Here is a 16,421-nt window from a genome sequence, read left to right on the forward strand (position 1 = left end):
TTTTACATATACATTCATGAATCCACATGCTAACCGGCTGTCGGTATTGAAACTTTTTATATAGCGGATATATTTGTGACGATACCATTAACAACCCAAGGCAAGATTTTCAAATTGTCATTATGCTTTATGTAGCATGTGACATGTCAAACTAAGGGGTTTTCATGATTCTGAATCCATTCCAAGCATCAGTTTTGCACAACAAACACTCCTTGGGCTAAAAACGGCCATAGCCACTTGGCCAAATGTGCCCAAAATGTACTGACCTCATCACATTTGTAATGACGGCTATATGGACGTTTTTTGTGCAAAACTATTGCTTAAGTTGGAATGGATTCAGAATCATCCTAGTTTTACATGTCACATGCTACAGCATAATGAAATGTTGACATTCTTGCCTTATATAGGTTTATATGCCCACACAAACTTTACAGAAATCAAGTGTTTTATTTAGCCAATTATATAAAATTGAACGATTGTGAATATGGTAACTAATCAAACTGAAACATATTCATGAAGGCGGACTCAATGATTGGCCAACTCACATAGCACACCTACGTCCTGTCCAACTCATGGTTTATTGCAGCTTCATGTCAGTCACAGGGTGCACTGTGGGCTTATAAATACAGCCAGCGACGCCGTTCAGCTTCACATCAACGAACGGGGAGAATCTTCAACGAGTTCTTGCTTCATCCCGCTATATTAATCTGCATTCTCGAGTTGTTTGAAAAGAAAAGGCAGCAATTAAACTATGCTTTCTAGTCTCATTTTGAAAACCAGTGAAAACGCCAGCCAAAATGGCATCGTCCCAATTGCGCCAAAACTACAGCTCGGAATGTGAGGCATTCGTCAACCGTATGGTCAACCTGAAGCTGTATACCTACTACACCTACACCTCAATGGTAAGGATAAGGAACTAATAATGTATTTAATATGCAGTAATTAAAACGTGAATTATGAGCATGTAATGATCATGCAATTAAGCAGTTGAAAATGGGCTTGACCTTCAAAATTGTAAATGCAACCTTGCCCTCAATGCCCTCAGTGCCCGCATACCTGACTAACTGCCTCAAAAAAGCCAGCAACACCCACAGCCACAATACTAGGGGGAGCGAGAACAACAATCTGGTACCACCCACTTTCAAAACATATATGGGTAAATTATCCTTCTACAGCACCGCCACCCAAGTGTGGAATGCCCTGACCCCCTCCCTCAAAAAATGCAAATCTCTTGCATCGTTTAAAACAGGCCTGAAAAACCACCTTGACCTGAGATTTCATAAACAACAATGATACACATTGCTCAGATGAGCCCTCCATCGTCGTTTCCAGTCATCCCGGTTCTCCATACATCTGGCCAGTTCGTTGGTGCTTTGCGCTCCTATGTTGTTCTTGAGTACATCCACGTATGTTAGTGTGGGACGTCCTCGTGACCAGTGCCCGTGTGTTGGTTCCCACAGCACTAGTTTGCTGGCTGGCATGCTCTTGGTGTCTTTGGCAGTGTCCTGCTAGTCCCATTCTCCTGGCTGCTATTTTCTGGCTCACCCTTGGCATTCCATCATACAGATTTGTGTTGGTAACATGTGTGCTCTTATTGATGTTGAGTGCTGCACTCAGCATTCTGGTGTAGCACCCATCGAGAGACTTCTGCAGGGTTGGCTTCAAGGTCTAGCATTCACTTCCGTAGGCCTATAGGAGAACTGACTCTACCGTTGCGTAGAAGAAGCTGAGTTTGGTTTGACAGGGGAGGTTGGAGTTCCATACACTGGCCATGCAAGTGCCTTCCGTACTTTCAGGTCTTAAATTGTAAAATTGTAAATTGTTCGGTTGAGTTGACCCATGAGCCCAAGTACTTGAAGTCCTTGACTTCCTTCAAAGCAGTGCCTCCTGTTGTTGTCAGAGGTGGATGCTCTGATGGGATGTTATACTAGGTGATCACTTCAGTTTTCTTGGCATTCAGCCGGAGGCCAACCGTGGCACACTCTGATTCCACTCTGGTCAGGAGCTCCTGAGCTTGTTTCACGTGGTCAGAGAGCAGGCTGATGTCGTCCGCATAGTCCAAGTCTGTCAGGACTACTGTTGGGTGTCGCCTCGACCTCCTTGGTGTTATGGTGAGGCCAAGGGCCTGCCCTTGATTATTTCATTGTGCTTAAAGGGTAAGACCACTTTTTTTGAGGTTTGGGTTGTGTAGTTACTTTGCCATGATGCAACTCCAAATGTGGACAAGAAATAAAAAAAATACTGCTCCAGTGATTAGAAATTGATAATTCAAAATATGCTCCTCATTGACTTACATTGTAGCTAAAACAGCTCTCAAAGTTACTCTTTTAGTACGTAAACAAACACAAACAAAGTTGATTCAGACAATATAGAGCATCACCAAAACTCATGTGGTTTTTTTTTTTCATAAAAATGTTAGATTCCTGTTGATTTTACTATTTGAAGATCTGGATCCGGATCCATGGATCCAGTCCGGGTTTTCTTCCCAATAAAATGGACAAATCAACAGGAAGATAACATTTTTATGAAAAAATAAAACTCTATATTGTCTGATATTGTTTGTTTACGTACTAAAAGAGTGACTTTGAGAGCTGTTTTAGCTACAATGTAAGTCAACGAGGAGCATATGAATTATCAATTTCTAATCTCTGGAGCAGTTATTTTTTATTTCTTGTCCACATTTGGAGTTGCATCATGGCAAAGTAACTACACAACCCAAACCTCAAAAAAAGTGGTCTTACCCTTTAATTACTTATTTACTTTGCACCATTGGTAATATTCACAGTGATAAAAGTACAAATACTTTGAAACTGTACTTAAATACAATAAGTGTTTGGGGAAATGTTGTACTTTCATAGCCCTAGTTAATTTCCATCACTGTTTTCAAAGCAGTCAGGACTCAGCAGTATGTGATGCAATTTCCGAGCAGCATCCAGGATTTGCGAACGCCCCACGCCCATTATGTGCTTGTTGGTTTGTGGCGCAGAGCCCCTCCCTCGTCTACGTCATTGTTTGCTTCAGCTCCAACGTCTCTAGTAGTCTGCAGCAGTCGTAGTACACAATATCATACTGATCGTTAGCGGACAGTGAAGGTTACCTGCTTCAACAGTGCTTGAACGGCAACCTTTCTACTGTCAAAAAAACCCATCATTATATGACAAATCGCATCTAGACTGACATCATCATCACCAATCAAGAAACCGCCGTCCACTTCTTAAATCATCCAGACCATTTAATCGTATTTGATAGAAGAACGAACATCCGTTAGCTTGATAGCTTGCTTCTCTGCTAAACAACGCAAGTCAATTTGTATCTAAGCTACAAGACAACTCAACGGTAAGATGGATTCTTATTTACAAACTCCTTCAAATAAACACTAGAATTGAGCTACCCTGTAATTAATTTCAGCTATTACCAGAGCCTTGATAACGCGCTTAAACAATGCGAAATAAGAGATACATTAAATTGTGTATTTGTTTTCGTGGGCCTCATTGTCCGCGGGCATTAGCTACACGGTCAGTGTAACGCACTACAGTCAAGAAAGACACGTTTTTATAATCTAATATGATAGCATCATTGTGCATTCACTGCATTGTCATCAATGCTCTGCGGACTTTGCATTGCGTTATGTAGACCAAAGTTTCCACATTAAGTAATTGCACATGTTGCAGCTCGATTAAATGGTCATTGAACCATTTTAGTGTGGAGTCGAGTGTACTGCATCTACTGAATGTGCGTTGTTTACGTTTATTAGCGGTTACTTGCTAAAACAATTGGATGTCTACAAAAACAGAAATCTAATAGAAATGGTTATATTTACTTTTTCTGACACGGTATAGTGTATTCTTACCATTCTACTAAAAGAGCAGCTACTGAACCTAGTGAAGTAATGCTTTTCCTGCTGAGCTAACAGTTTGTAACTGCCAATTTGAAACAGTTTAAGCCAGAGTTTGTGGCACCATAGCATAGTGTGCTCACTGCTCATGACCAGTAAGTGCGTAAATGAGGGTCAAAATATACACCAGTCTAATTCCTCCTCAGACAACAAACATCTCTTGTGACATAATTGTCATCAATATTAACAATACGATTTTCTACAGTAGCCTACGCCATCATCATTTCTCTATCGGTATATGAGGCTAATATCCTAATTTCTGGACTGACTTTACTTTAAGACTTCACACTTGGTCTAAAAGAGATAGCACCAAAAAAAGACCTTGTGGTCTCATTCCCATATTTGTCTGACATGGCATGAAAAATAACAAAATTCAATACCATCACCAAAAACACTATACAATGAATTCTCTTTCCTTCATTGTAGAATCATGGCTTCCCAGGTGAGACAGAACTTCCATCAGGACTGTGAGGCAGCCATCAACAGGCAGATCAACCTGGAGCTGTATGCTTCTTATGTCTACCTGTCCATGGTAAGCCTGAGTTAGAGGTGAAAGGGAGACTTAAATTGCAAATTATATTGACGCTTAGCAAGACTAGGGAGAGAACAAATAATTAAAGGTTGCAAAACTAATACTAATGCCATTGGATATGGAGAAAACTATGGGTCGGTGTGTCACAGAGGGCATTGAGGTAAAAAGGTTAAAGGTAGACAGGCAGGCACTAGTAACTGAGTAACTAGTCAGGCTAGCCATTTTAGACAAAAACACAATTTTTGGTATCTTTGAGTTTGGTCCAACATTGCTTTATAGTCTGAAAAAGGTGTCCTTTTAACATTATTATGTATATGTTCAGTTTAAATTATTTTAGAGATTTGGCAATGTACACCAAAAGGTCAGAGTTCATTGCCTGCCCTTTGGGAATGTAATCTTGCTTCACAAATATAACCCTCACGTATTGATCTCATGTAGCTAGTAGCTACTAGCTACACACATAACCGGGTTGTTGTTTTAAAAAGTAAAAAGAAAAAAAGAGAGTTTGGCTCTTACTGTATAACAGAAAGGAACCAAATAAATATGGACCGTGTATGTAGTACATGGTCTGATTTCATTTGGTTCCTTTTTATTTTTTTCCTAATTTATTGAAGGTCGTAGTTTCTCCATTTATTCTGCGTCAATATGTCACGACACCCTTTATTTCTGGAACATTCTCTCTACAATCTCAGTTGATATTTCACCACAATTTCTGGTATCACTTGTTATGAAAAGATAAAGACAAGCTTTTAATGCAAATACCCCATTCCAACTGGTTTACCTCCCAGGCATACTACTTTGAACGTGATGACCAAGCATTGAACAACTTTGCCAAGTTTTTCCGTAACCAGTCCCACGAGGAACGTGATCACGCAGAGAAACTCATGAAACTACAGAATCAGAGGGGAGGAAGGATCTTCCTGCAAGATATCAGGGTATATGTGTGTGTGTGTGTGTGCATGTATGTATGTATGTGGGGAGGTAAAAACTAGGCTGTTAAATGTGCAAATATTTTCAGTTATGAGGGGTTTTTTTGGCCTATCTTGGGAGGACCACTTTGGGGGGCAACAGATAGAGAGGGTGTGAGTGTTTTAGAGCTCTTATCTTTCTCAGACATGTCATTGAGTATGATGACTGAAATGTTAAACCGCAAACTTGCTTGGAAAGATAGAAGCGTGAACTTGTTGTGCAGACTAGATGTTAAGCCCCCTAATCTAATTGTTCAGTTACAGCTTCAGTTAAGAAATTCAATTACATTTTATGGGGAATATGACTTTTCCTTGATCACTGTTAGCTCTCGGTTACTTTTCATCCCTGCTGACTTTGTCCATGTCCTTTTCTTTGTTTATTTCAGAAGCCTGAGAGGGACGAGTGGGGCAGTGGTGTTGAGGCCTTGGAGTGTTCCCTCCAGCTAGAGAAGAGCGTCAACCAGTCCTTGTTGGACTTGCACAAGGTTTCCACTGAACATAATGACCCACATGTGAGTATTTTCCTTACTTGAAAGTTGACATAATTAAGGTTAGAGGTTAACAAACATCCCTTTCAGTGTGTGATGGTAAAGCAAAAAATAGGAAGCTGAAAAAACAAAACAAAGGTATGTGTGAGTACAGGAGATCATGAAAATTATTACTTACTAATCATCATACTATAGTTCCCATTATTGTGTGTGCATGAATTGAAAGTTCCTGCTGATGATATGCATATTCTTTTCACAACGGGCAAGTGAGACCCATGTATCACTTGCATAACGTAAATTCAAATGGAATGCTCCACTGCCAAATGTGTAGATGTCTAGTCAATTTGTGACTTTAACTGTATAAAATGAGGCAAAAAATTTTTAGGGTTATAATCACTGTTTTCTGGCCCTATACTAAACATATAACATATGGTGCTTGATGATTCTACAATACCCAGAATTCACAGTGAAGACTTTATTCTCAAGCAGTTGTCAAGGCCATTGCCCCTTGTGGCAAAGCTCTCCATGACTAATGCTGTGCTCTTGATGTTGCTGCCTCGGCAATAGACGGCATTGATGGTCTTATCACCATCACATATTGATTGTTAAATAAAACATTGCGATAAGATTGAAAAATAGTCTGTAATAGTTTTGGGTTGCTTCCAAGTGAACCTTGTCAAGGACCATTTTTGTACTGTCAGTGTTCACAACTTTTTTTTGTCAGTGTAAGGTGGAATATTTAAGATCTTATCATATTTTAAGTTTATCTGTGAAGGTGAAAGACTTGGGACTGAGGTGGTCTTGGACTTCTTCCAAATGAACCTGGTAGCAGGTCAATGTTCACATTCACAACCATCTAATGTCCACATCAAGTGGATTGTGCTGTGTTAAACTTGTGGCTTAAATATCTTATTGCATCATTACAAATAAAGTATAGTGTAGTTTGTCGTATTATAGTTATATAAATAAAGATTAGCACTTGATACAATAATTGTCAAGGTCATTAATATTGATTGTTAAATAAAGAAGACCAGATAGCACTAGTTCATCCTTAAGACAAGCCTTTACATACAATCAATATCATAGAAAAACGAATCATCAAACTTTGTGGTTCACAAATCTCCTACTGCTTTAAACGAGTCTTTTTTCAAAGTAAGATGATATTAACATGGAAGCATGATGGCTTCCTCACTCCTGGTTCTATGAATGATATACAATGCTATTTATACAATGCTATTTACAGTGTCTGTTCTGTGTTGTTTCCTGAAACCTGATTTAGTAATGTGGATGGATTGCATTCAGGCCAACAAAGTCCTTGAGTTGCTCTTTAAACATTGATTCCTGGGAGTTTTTCCAGGACAGCTGAGTTGGAGAGCAGAGTCAGATCAATGATTAACTCCACCTTTTTTTGTATAATTTCTTCTTTCATTTAGATCTTTCAACTGTTTTGATTTAATGTTGCATCTACCAAATAGGCTCAGTCTTACTTAAAACAACAGAAGGCATTTTGCTGAGAACTGAGTCACTCATAGTCATATTAGCTGTGTAATACAAAGTGTGATAGCAAAGTTGATAAGTGAAGTCTTCATTTTGTGGAAAATACAGTGCACATTCATCATCGTCTCAGCCGTGCAATATACAGTATAAATGTTATTTTCAGTGCCGCTGAAGCTAGGCATTCAGGCAAATCAATACCGGTTCTATTAATAAGAGTGGAATATCTTTTCCACAAAGCGGTTTCAGATGACTGAAAGTATTTATTTCAGATTTAAAAATAATAATATCACTTTACATAACCCTCCCCTCCCCTTCGTGTTCTTGTTTTTAACAGATGTGTGACTTCATCGAGACACACTACCTGGACGAGCAGGTGAAGTCCATAAAGGAGCTCTCGGACTGGGTGACCAACCTGCGACGCATGGGGGCCCCCCAGGATGGCATGGCAGAGTATCTGTTTGACAAACACACTTTGGGCAAGGAAAGCAGCTAGATCGCTTCACACCAAATGAATGCTACCTGTATTTATATCTTAATATCTTGCTTATTGGAGTATGTTTTAAAGTCTAGTTTGTCTTCTCACAGGCACGTCACTCATATTAACTCTGCTCTTTCTTGGATTACTCTTATCTACAGTTCAATAGCTTATCTCCTTGTTCTCCTATGACTTAGTTCAATAAAATATTCTTAGATCTCCAAGCCATGCCCTAAAATGATCTGCACTCCTTGAACTTCTGCGTCCTGTTGCTACCATCACGTTTGCAGTGTTGTATGACAGCAGTTGTAATCAAACCAAATAAATGGAACCATCTGGTCTGTCATTACTGTGTATTGTTTGCCAATGGTAAAAGTATCTTCTCCAGTCGTATCTTATCTCAATACTTGTATAGGGATGAGTTTAGTTTAATTACAGAGGAACTAATTGTATTGTAGATCAGAATAATTGTTTTACAGTTTAAAACCTTCCGTGAATTGTTTGGTCTAAAAAACACCAAGAAAGAGCCAAATGGCCATTTAGAAGAACAAAGCTACTCATATAGTGAGTAAATTTATCATGTTTCATTTCTCTTATTTCTCTTTCTTTCTTTTTTAATGGTGAGGAAAATGGAAGTGAAACTTAAGTCATTTCTTAGGACTCGGAATAGTTATGACGTGTTTCTTTTTAAGGTGTCAGTTCCCTTTTTAGGGGAAATTGGTTACAGCATAAAACCATGACGCAAAACACAACACGAGGACAAGCATTGGCATTAAACTTGATGAAAAACATTGAATCACTGTATAATCTTCTCAAAGGTCTCTAGTTTGATTACAATGTGAACTGTGAATAAATAATGCATCAGATTTATGTAGTGCTTTAAGTACTCAAAGATGCTTTACAGAAAACAATACCTTAAAGCAACAAAAAATGCGGGTACTAAAAAAATATTCGATTGCACCTAATTTTAGATATACTGTCATTCTGCAATACCTGTGTTTAGAGCAGAACTAAAAATTGCAGACAACACTCACTACTGGTGTATAGACCGATTCCGTACCGGTTTCATGGTCGCAGCCTACGTATTTCCTGTAGGCGGACTCGACATAGCTGCGGGAGTAAAACCCTCACCAGGCGCATCTCTTCCACTACAGTGAACGGCAGAGTGACTGATGTTAGTTTGCCTCAAACTTTACTCCTTTACCTGCTTTTTTACTAACACTAACATTACAAAGATGCCCAGAACATCGAGATAAACCTGTGTAGTTTATGGCTGCTCCAACAGTAGTGGCAACATAACAAATAAAATAAAACGGAATGTCTAATATCCACCACGATGGCTGAGACCAGAGCCATTGAGTAATGGTTGAGACAAAGCAGTGAAGAATCCTGCAAGATACATAATTTCAGTCTTACCCAATACCCAATCTTTCTGTTTTATGAACACAAGGCTGCTGTATTTTATACCTCATACTAAGCATTTAAAGTATGAGGTATAAAATACAGCAGCCTTGTGTTAATAAAACAGAAATATTTGGTATTGGGTAAGACTGGCGTTATGTATCTTTCACTGCTTTGTCTCAACCATTGCTCAATGGCTCTGGTCTCAGCCAACGCGGTGGATATTAGACATTCCGTTTTTATTTTATTTGTTATGTTGCCACTACTGTTGGAGCAGCCATAAACTACACAGGTTCATCTCGATGTTCTGGGCATCTTTGTAATGTTAGTGTTAGTAAAAAAGCAGGTAAAGGAGTAAAGTTTGAGGCAAACTAACATCAGTCACTCTGCCGTTCACTGTAGTGGAAGAGGTGCGCCTGGTGAGGGTTTTACCCCCGCAGCTACGTCGAGTCCGCCTACAGGAAATACGTGGGCTGCGACCATGAAACCGGTACGGAATCGGTCTATAATGACCAGCAAGGTGACACACTAGTCTACCCCAGACTAGATTATCCTTTTTGCTGCTACTACAAATTTTGTCCAAAACACACAACTCGGTACATACTGTAGCCTATCTATCTATAGACGTTGCAGATTACAGTCCTCATGGCTATGACTGCTTTTCAGATTCAGCAGGCACCGCTGGGTAGGTAACCCTGCCTACCAGTGATCTGTGCACAGAGAAGCACACTTTTCCAGTTTGTATTATTCATTTATATATGTTTTGTCTCTGGTAGTGGTATCCCAATCCCCTCCGTCTCAACACGTGGCACTCAGTTTACACACATCCAACTCTCAAAGGGTCACAATGAAATTATAGCTCTCAAACATTGTAATGTTTTATCCTTTTGACAGATTATGTACTAAAATGATATGTTCATGATTGACCAGTAGGCCTACCGCAAACTAAAGGTAAGAAAAGGAGCAGACCCTGATGGTGTAACTAAGCCCAGGTGTGTTTGCCGGCCCGTCGCAAATTGCCAAATCGCTGTTACTATGAAAACGTGCAGGAAGCCTGTGTTTACTCTTGCAGGTTTTCATGCTTTAGTTGTACTTATACTGTTGCATTTTTGTATTTTGTGCATTGAGAGTGCATTGAGAAATGTCCTCAGAAACGGCCTTGTTTCTACAAGTTTATTTGTACGGAGGCATCCCCCATAGTGATATCACTGACTGATTGTTGTGACGACACAGAGACACCTCCCTGACAATATCGCTGAGACAGTTTATTTATTTTGGACCACAATGCTTATTTGAGACAATTTAAAATGAAACTTCTACGGCCCTGGACCAGGGGATGAGCGAGTGACATCAGGACTCTGCTGTAGTGCTGACATAATGAAGTGACATTATTCCTGTAGAGTACATCTCGATTCTCAGCCCTGTGGTCGCTTCTTGCCTTTTATGGTGTCTTACTGGTGCTAGGTGAATGGGTGATGTTTCTAGGTACACTCATGAAACTAGATTGATCATGCTTTTTAAGAATATAAGAAAGGTAACCAACTTGATTGTGACAATTACCAGGTACCAGGGATAATTACTGCAGCAAAAGTGCATGACTATGTGTTTAATAACAGACGTCAGATGTCCTGCTGCTATAAGCCATTCCGAGAGCAGTCAGGAGCTCAACCTAAAAGAAGCTACATAGAACACATTGTGTCACTTAGGCTTATAATTGAACATTGTGTCAGAAAGAAAGAAGCTGTAACTGTAGGTTACCTTTATAGACTTTTCCAAAGCATATGGCTCTATGACAGGGTCCTAAAAGGAAAACTCTTCAAAGAGCCTGGTAGTCTGGCAGCCTACCAAAGGAAAGCAAAGCCTAACAAAGCAAAAGGAAAGTTTGATTTTTTAATATCTTTGCCTGCCATATGATGTTAATGGTAGGGTCACAAGAAACCCCTATAAAAAAGATTGCCCAATACCAACAGCTGGTCAGCAAGTGGATTCATGAATGTATACAGACAATATTTTAAGCCAATACAAAAAGACTATGGGGTGTGGACTGTGGAGTTACTATGATTTTGGCTCTGTTGTCAATGTACAGTATCCTGGGCCCCACCACAATAACAGCATGCAGCAGAGTGAGGCATGGATCCTATTCCCTACACCCTGCTTCCCGTCTGTGATGTATGTCAACATGCTCATCAGAGAGATTAAACAACAGTGTGGGGACGATGGTTTCTTAAAATGTTTTAATTCTAATGGATGACACTGTTATACTGGCAACATCAAGAGAAAGGAATATTGTGATGAATATGGCATGCTTGTTAATCAAAGTAAAACAATGTTATATTGGGATCTGATGAAGACAGACAACCTATTCAGCTTGCTTCGTTAAAGTTGTGACAGTTATACATATCTTGGACTTGGAGCCATCTTCACTGCGGATGGATATGCCCAAAACTCACTTGCCCTACATGTAAAAGAGAAGACAAAGCACTTAAACAAACAAATTTTCCTGTCCACCAACTATGATGCTCTGTTTTGTGTAAAACAAGGTTCTTTAGGCTGTTTTCAGCTATCTTGTATGGGTGTGTGGCTATAGTTGGTTACAAATTCCTAAAGTAAATTGAAACTACATAACTGGAGTGAAATCCCTATTGGGGTGAGGGTTACTACACCTAACTTAACCTGGCTGTTGGAAGCAGGTCTGCAAGTTCTTCAATTGCTAAAGGATAACCAAACCAAGTCATGTATTCTCATTTAACTGTGATAATGGAGAAACAAGATCATATTGAGAGTGACCGAAGGGACATGATTCATAAACTGCAATCCAAAGTGCGAACATCTGTTCATCCACTCTATACCAGCACCAGCATTAGCCTATGTTACATTGAGGGCTATTTGAGAATAACCTTTTACACAGTTTCAGTTTTCCTCTCACGTACACTGTGTGTGGAAATGGGGAGGTGGAGTTTGATATAACCTGAGCAGGGTATTTGTCAATGTGAGACTGCAATAGGCCTACTGGTCTATGGAGGGGACCATAGATCTTAAGGTACCCTTACACAAGACATCACGGAATTATGGACATGAGTTAACTGTATAGTGCATCGATTAAAATGACAATTAATCAATCCACCCGTTCCTGAATAATATGAAAGTGAAGCCAGCAGAAACAGTTTCCTGACTATCTACTGTAGACTGTTCTGTTCTACCCACAGTACTGGGGTAAATTGCCTGTGCATGTATATTTTGGATTATATGTATTATTATTATTTATTATTATTACAATTATTATTATTGATACAATACTGTATATAGCCTACTGTTGACCACACTAATCTTGCTCTTTCACCATGCCATGTCCATGCAGTCAGTCCAAGTGCTGGGGGCCTAGTAGCTCTGCATTGTCCATAGCTCTAAGTCTAATGCCTTTGCAAAGGCATTATACATCATAAATAAAGCTTGTCTGACTGTATTCAAATTAAACTATATTGTATTGCCACTAGGGGTCCCCCTCCCCCAGTCTTTTACTATTATATAGAGTTTATTTATTTCTGCTCTCAATCTGTTCGCAAAACAACACTATTGATTCAAACTATACTCTACGATTTGACAACATTCATACAATAATGAAATGAACACAGAACAACAAACAAAGAACAAAACACGATTTGACAGTGGATTGCAATTATATTGCATTATATTTTCAAAATCATTATGAAGTGTCTCAATGTTTTTTTCTTTATTACCAACAAATTAAATGATTAGTAATTTCTATAACATACTATGACATTTCATTTAACCCCTTGCAAAAGCATGGTGGAGCTGCAAGATTTCAGTCCATGATTTTCGATTTACCGGTATTTGTTTCTTCTGCTGTTTGTCTGCGACCATTCTTATAGCATTGGATATAACATCAAAACTAGATTAAGAAAATTCATGTGAAGTACTACATCGTGCTTTGGGTATGAATGTGGCCTTCCCCGTACTTGGGAAGGATTTTATTCATGGGCTATGTATGGATTTGTAACTGAGATAACCTTAATCAAGATCTAGAACTGTATGAATATGTTATTGACAATGATGCCATTCATGGCATGGCAAAGGGCCAGCTTGTACAGAGTGCACAAGTGGATGGTTGATGCATCGAGTTAGGACCAGTAACCAGCCAGACAGAAACAGTGCCAGTCCTCAACAAATATTATATAAGTTATGATTTCAAGGCATATTTACTCTGTAGCTAATCATAGATAATGATTATGTTTGGATGATTTGTGCATTCTACTGCATATTGCCCAGTGGCCATGACGAGACCCATTGACAGTTTACTTAAGTGGTTAAATATATCTGCAGAGTGAGGTCTAGCCAACACCAACTCGGGATTCCTGGATCGCTGCCCTCCACAAATTCCTATCCAACATCAGGTTCTTGAGCTCTAGTCTGCAGTGTTGTTAGCCAAGCTGTCGTGCCGCAGCACGTCTACATAGGTGGTACGCTTCTTTCCCCTCCTGGCTTTGCCCTGGGTTTGGCTCCCATAGAGTCAATTTACTTGCCTCAAGTTCTGGGTGCCTGACACAGTGCCCTGCCAGCCTCATCCTTCTCTCTCTGACTTTGTCCGTGACCCGTGGTAGGTCCCCATAGGCATAGAGGTCCACATTTCTGATGTGGTCCGTCCATGTGACACCTAGTGCCATTCGTAGCATTCTTGTGTAGACTCCATCCAGGGCTTTTTCCTGTTGTACTGTGAGGGTCCATGTCTCGGCCCCATACAGCAGTACTGACTCCACAGTAGCTATGAACAGCCGCCTGCCCGCCTCTTAAGGTCTTCTCCCATGTCTGATTTCCACACTCTCCTCATCCTGTGCAAGGCTTTCCAGGCAAGTGCTCTCCGAACCGTCAGATCTTGTTCAGTTGAGGCAGTCCAGGCCCTGAGGTACTCGCTAAATATATAAATTATTTAGATGTAGCCTACATTAAATATACAGTATATTTAAAAGTAGTATGCCTATAGAGCGTCGCAGTCTCGCCCCCGACGAGAGGCCCGGAAGAGAATTCCCCATTGATTTTTCCCATAGACGTTTCAAAAAGTATTTAAAGACATTTTAAGCCTCGGACAAAGCCAACTCTTGTTGTGACAAATCATGACAATAAACACAATGTTTTTATTTATTTATTGTCATGATTTGTCCCAAGGTTGTCCGAGGCTTACATGTCTTTAAATAAATACTTTTTGAAACGTCTATGGGAAAAATAAATCAGGAATTCTCTTCCCGGGCCTCTCGTCGTCATGAAAGGGGCGGGACTGCGACGCTCTATAAGTGATATTTTCTTTGTTAAAACAAGTTTTCTTTTATTATAACGCAAAGCTTATTATTCTGATAGTAATCATTGCTATAGATTGTTTTATTTTTCTTCTTTTATTTCCAGTAACAGGGATCTCTCTATGGGTGCGTTCGGATATGTGCACCGGGAGTGCACTCACGTATTGGTTTGTATTGGCACAGCATTGGCTCAGTGCCTATATCCGAACGTACCCTAGTCTCCAACGCTTTTATAAAATAAACAAGTTCAGTTTCACAAGCCTTTTCCTGTGAGCCAACATGCACAAGTCCGTCTGCCTGCTAACTAAGCTACTGTAATAAATGGGATGGAAGGATTGATTGGTGTGAGCTATATTGACCATAAGAGGACCAGAATTGTACCCCTTAAGGCTTAAGCCTAGTACATCATAGATTCAAGATTCAAGAGGGTTGTATTTGGCAATAGTACAGGTAAAAACACCTTTAGCAGCAATGGGACATAATACATTTGGGTTAAATAATTGATTGTATGCGTTATAGAATGTGCAGTAAGATCTGTAACAGTGAGGTACACAACCAGCATGCACAAACTGCAATTACGATGATTTGATGTAGGAAATAAATGTCTTTCGATAAAGGCTGTGTCTACTCCCACAGTTCATCATAGTTTTATAAATATATTACATACCTTGGCTATTTTTAGCAAGCCCTGCATCTCCATGGCAACCAAGAAATACCTAATACATTATTTACTAATTTATGCTATCTGGTGGGCTGGTGAATACTTAACCCCTTCCAGCGTGTCTAGTTTACTGCATGACACTACAGTACATGTTAATAAGATGTTTATTAATTTGACATCAAACCCTTCAAACAACCATGTGAATGTTTTTTTGTTAATTGTCATTTATTTACCATACAAGTCAAGGGACTCCTAGTTTTCTAAATGTTTGCAAGTTGAACCTGCTACTGCAATTCCTGTTAAGTTTTAGATTTTTGTATTGTTTTTCTTCAATTCAATTTGTTGCAGATACTATAGCTATAGATAGACCTTTATTAATCCTGTGGGGGAAATTCAATTGACATGGCAGTACAGCATGAAACACAATAGATACAGAAAATGAGATAAAGCTTGGAGTAAATAATACTATAAAATTAGATAAGTGCACTCCTCTGAGTGCAGGCCGGGCAAATTTTGAAAGGCAGTTATAATAATAAATAATAATAATAATAAAACATTATTTGTATAGCACCTTTCATGACATCAAATGCAGCTCAAAGTGCTTTACAGAACAATGGAGAATAAAATAAAAGCAAAGCATAAAAGAAAAGCAAGGCAACGACATTAAAAAACAAGCAGTAATGCAATACAGTGAGGACATGAATAACAAGAAATATAAGATCACTTAAAGGCAATGTTGTAGAAGTGGTTCTTGAGCTGAGCTTTAAAAATGTCTACAGAGGCTGCCTGACGAAGGTACAGTGGGAGCTTGTTCCATGCCGATGGCCCGTAGAAGCAAAAAGCTGCTTCCCCGTATTTTTTAGTTGCCATTTTTTTAGGCAAAGCGAGCAGGCCAGCAGTGGAAGACCTTAGCGGGCGGTTTGGGACATATTTAGGCAAGCAGTCATGTAGGTAGGAAGGTGCGAGACCATTGAGGGCTTTATAGACAAGTAAAATAATTTTAAAATCAATCCTAAAAACAACCGGAAGCCAGTGCAGTGATGCCAAAACTGGAGTAATATGTTCTCTCATCTTAGTTCTAGTTAAAACTCTGGCTGCTGCATTTTGGACAAGTTGTAATCTGTCAGTTGTTTTCTTAGGCAGTCCTGAAAACAAAGGCGTGGATTAGCGTTTTTGCATCGTCCAAGGACACATA

General features: G+C 39.5%; 1 protein-coding gene across 1 annotated transcript; it reads left to right on the forward strand.

Moving 5' to 3' along the window:
- Nucleotides 1-3,041: 3,041 nt before the first annotated feature.
- On the forward strand, nt 3,042-8,201 carry fth1a (ferritin, heavy polypeptide 1a). The gene is made up of 5 exons (XM_083790184.1): nt 3,042-3,336; nt 4,322-4,427; nt 5,216-5,362; nt 5,782-5,907; nt 7,715-8,201. Exons 2-5 carry the CDS (start codon nt 4,326-4,328, stop codon nt 7,871-7,873), a joined length of 534 nt encoding a protein of 177 aa, XP_083646310.1. The 5' UTR covers nt 3,042-3,336; nt 4,322-4,325; the 3' UTR covers nt 7,874-8,201.
- Nucleotides 8,202-16,421: the final 8,220 nt, after the last annotated feature.

Source organism: Protomyctophum parallelum, assembly GCF_964188405.1.
Source record: "Protomyctophum parallelum genome assembly, chromosome: 2".
NCBI classification, from domain to species: Eukaryota; Metazoa; Chordata; class Actinopteri; order Myctophiformes; family Myctophidae; genus Protomyctophum; species Protomyctophum parallelum.

What these genes read in the sequence shown, in the direction of transcription:
- fth1a (XM_083790184.1), top strand. Translation starts at nt 4,326, where the DNA reads ATGGCTTCCCAGGTGAGACAGAACTTCCATCAGGACTGTGAGGCAGCC. An exon ending in CTTATGTCTACCTGTCCATG is followed by an intron (nt 4,428 to 5,215) that starts GTAAGCCTGAGT and finishes TTTACCTCCCAG; the next exon opens with GCATACTACTTTGAACGTGA. An exon ending in TCTTCCTGCAAGATATCAGG is followed by an intron (nt 5,363 to 5,781) that starts GTATATGTGTGT and finishes TGTTTATTTCAG; the next exon opens with AAGCCTGAGAGGGACGAGTG.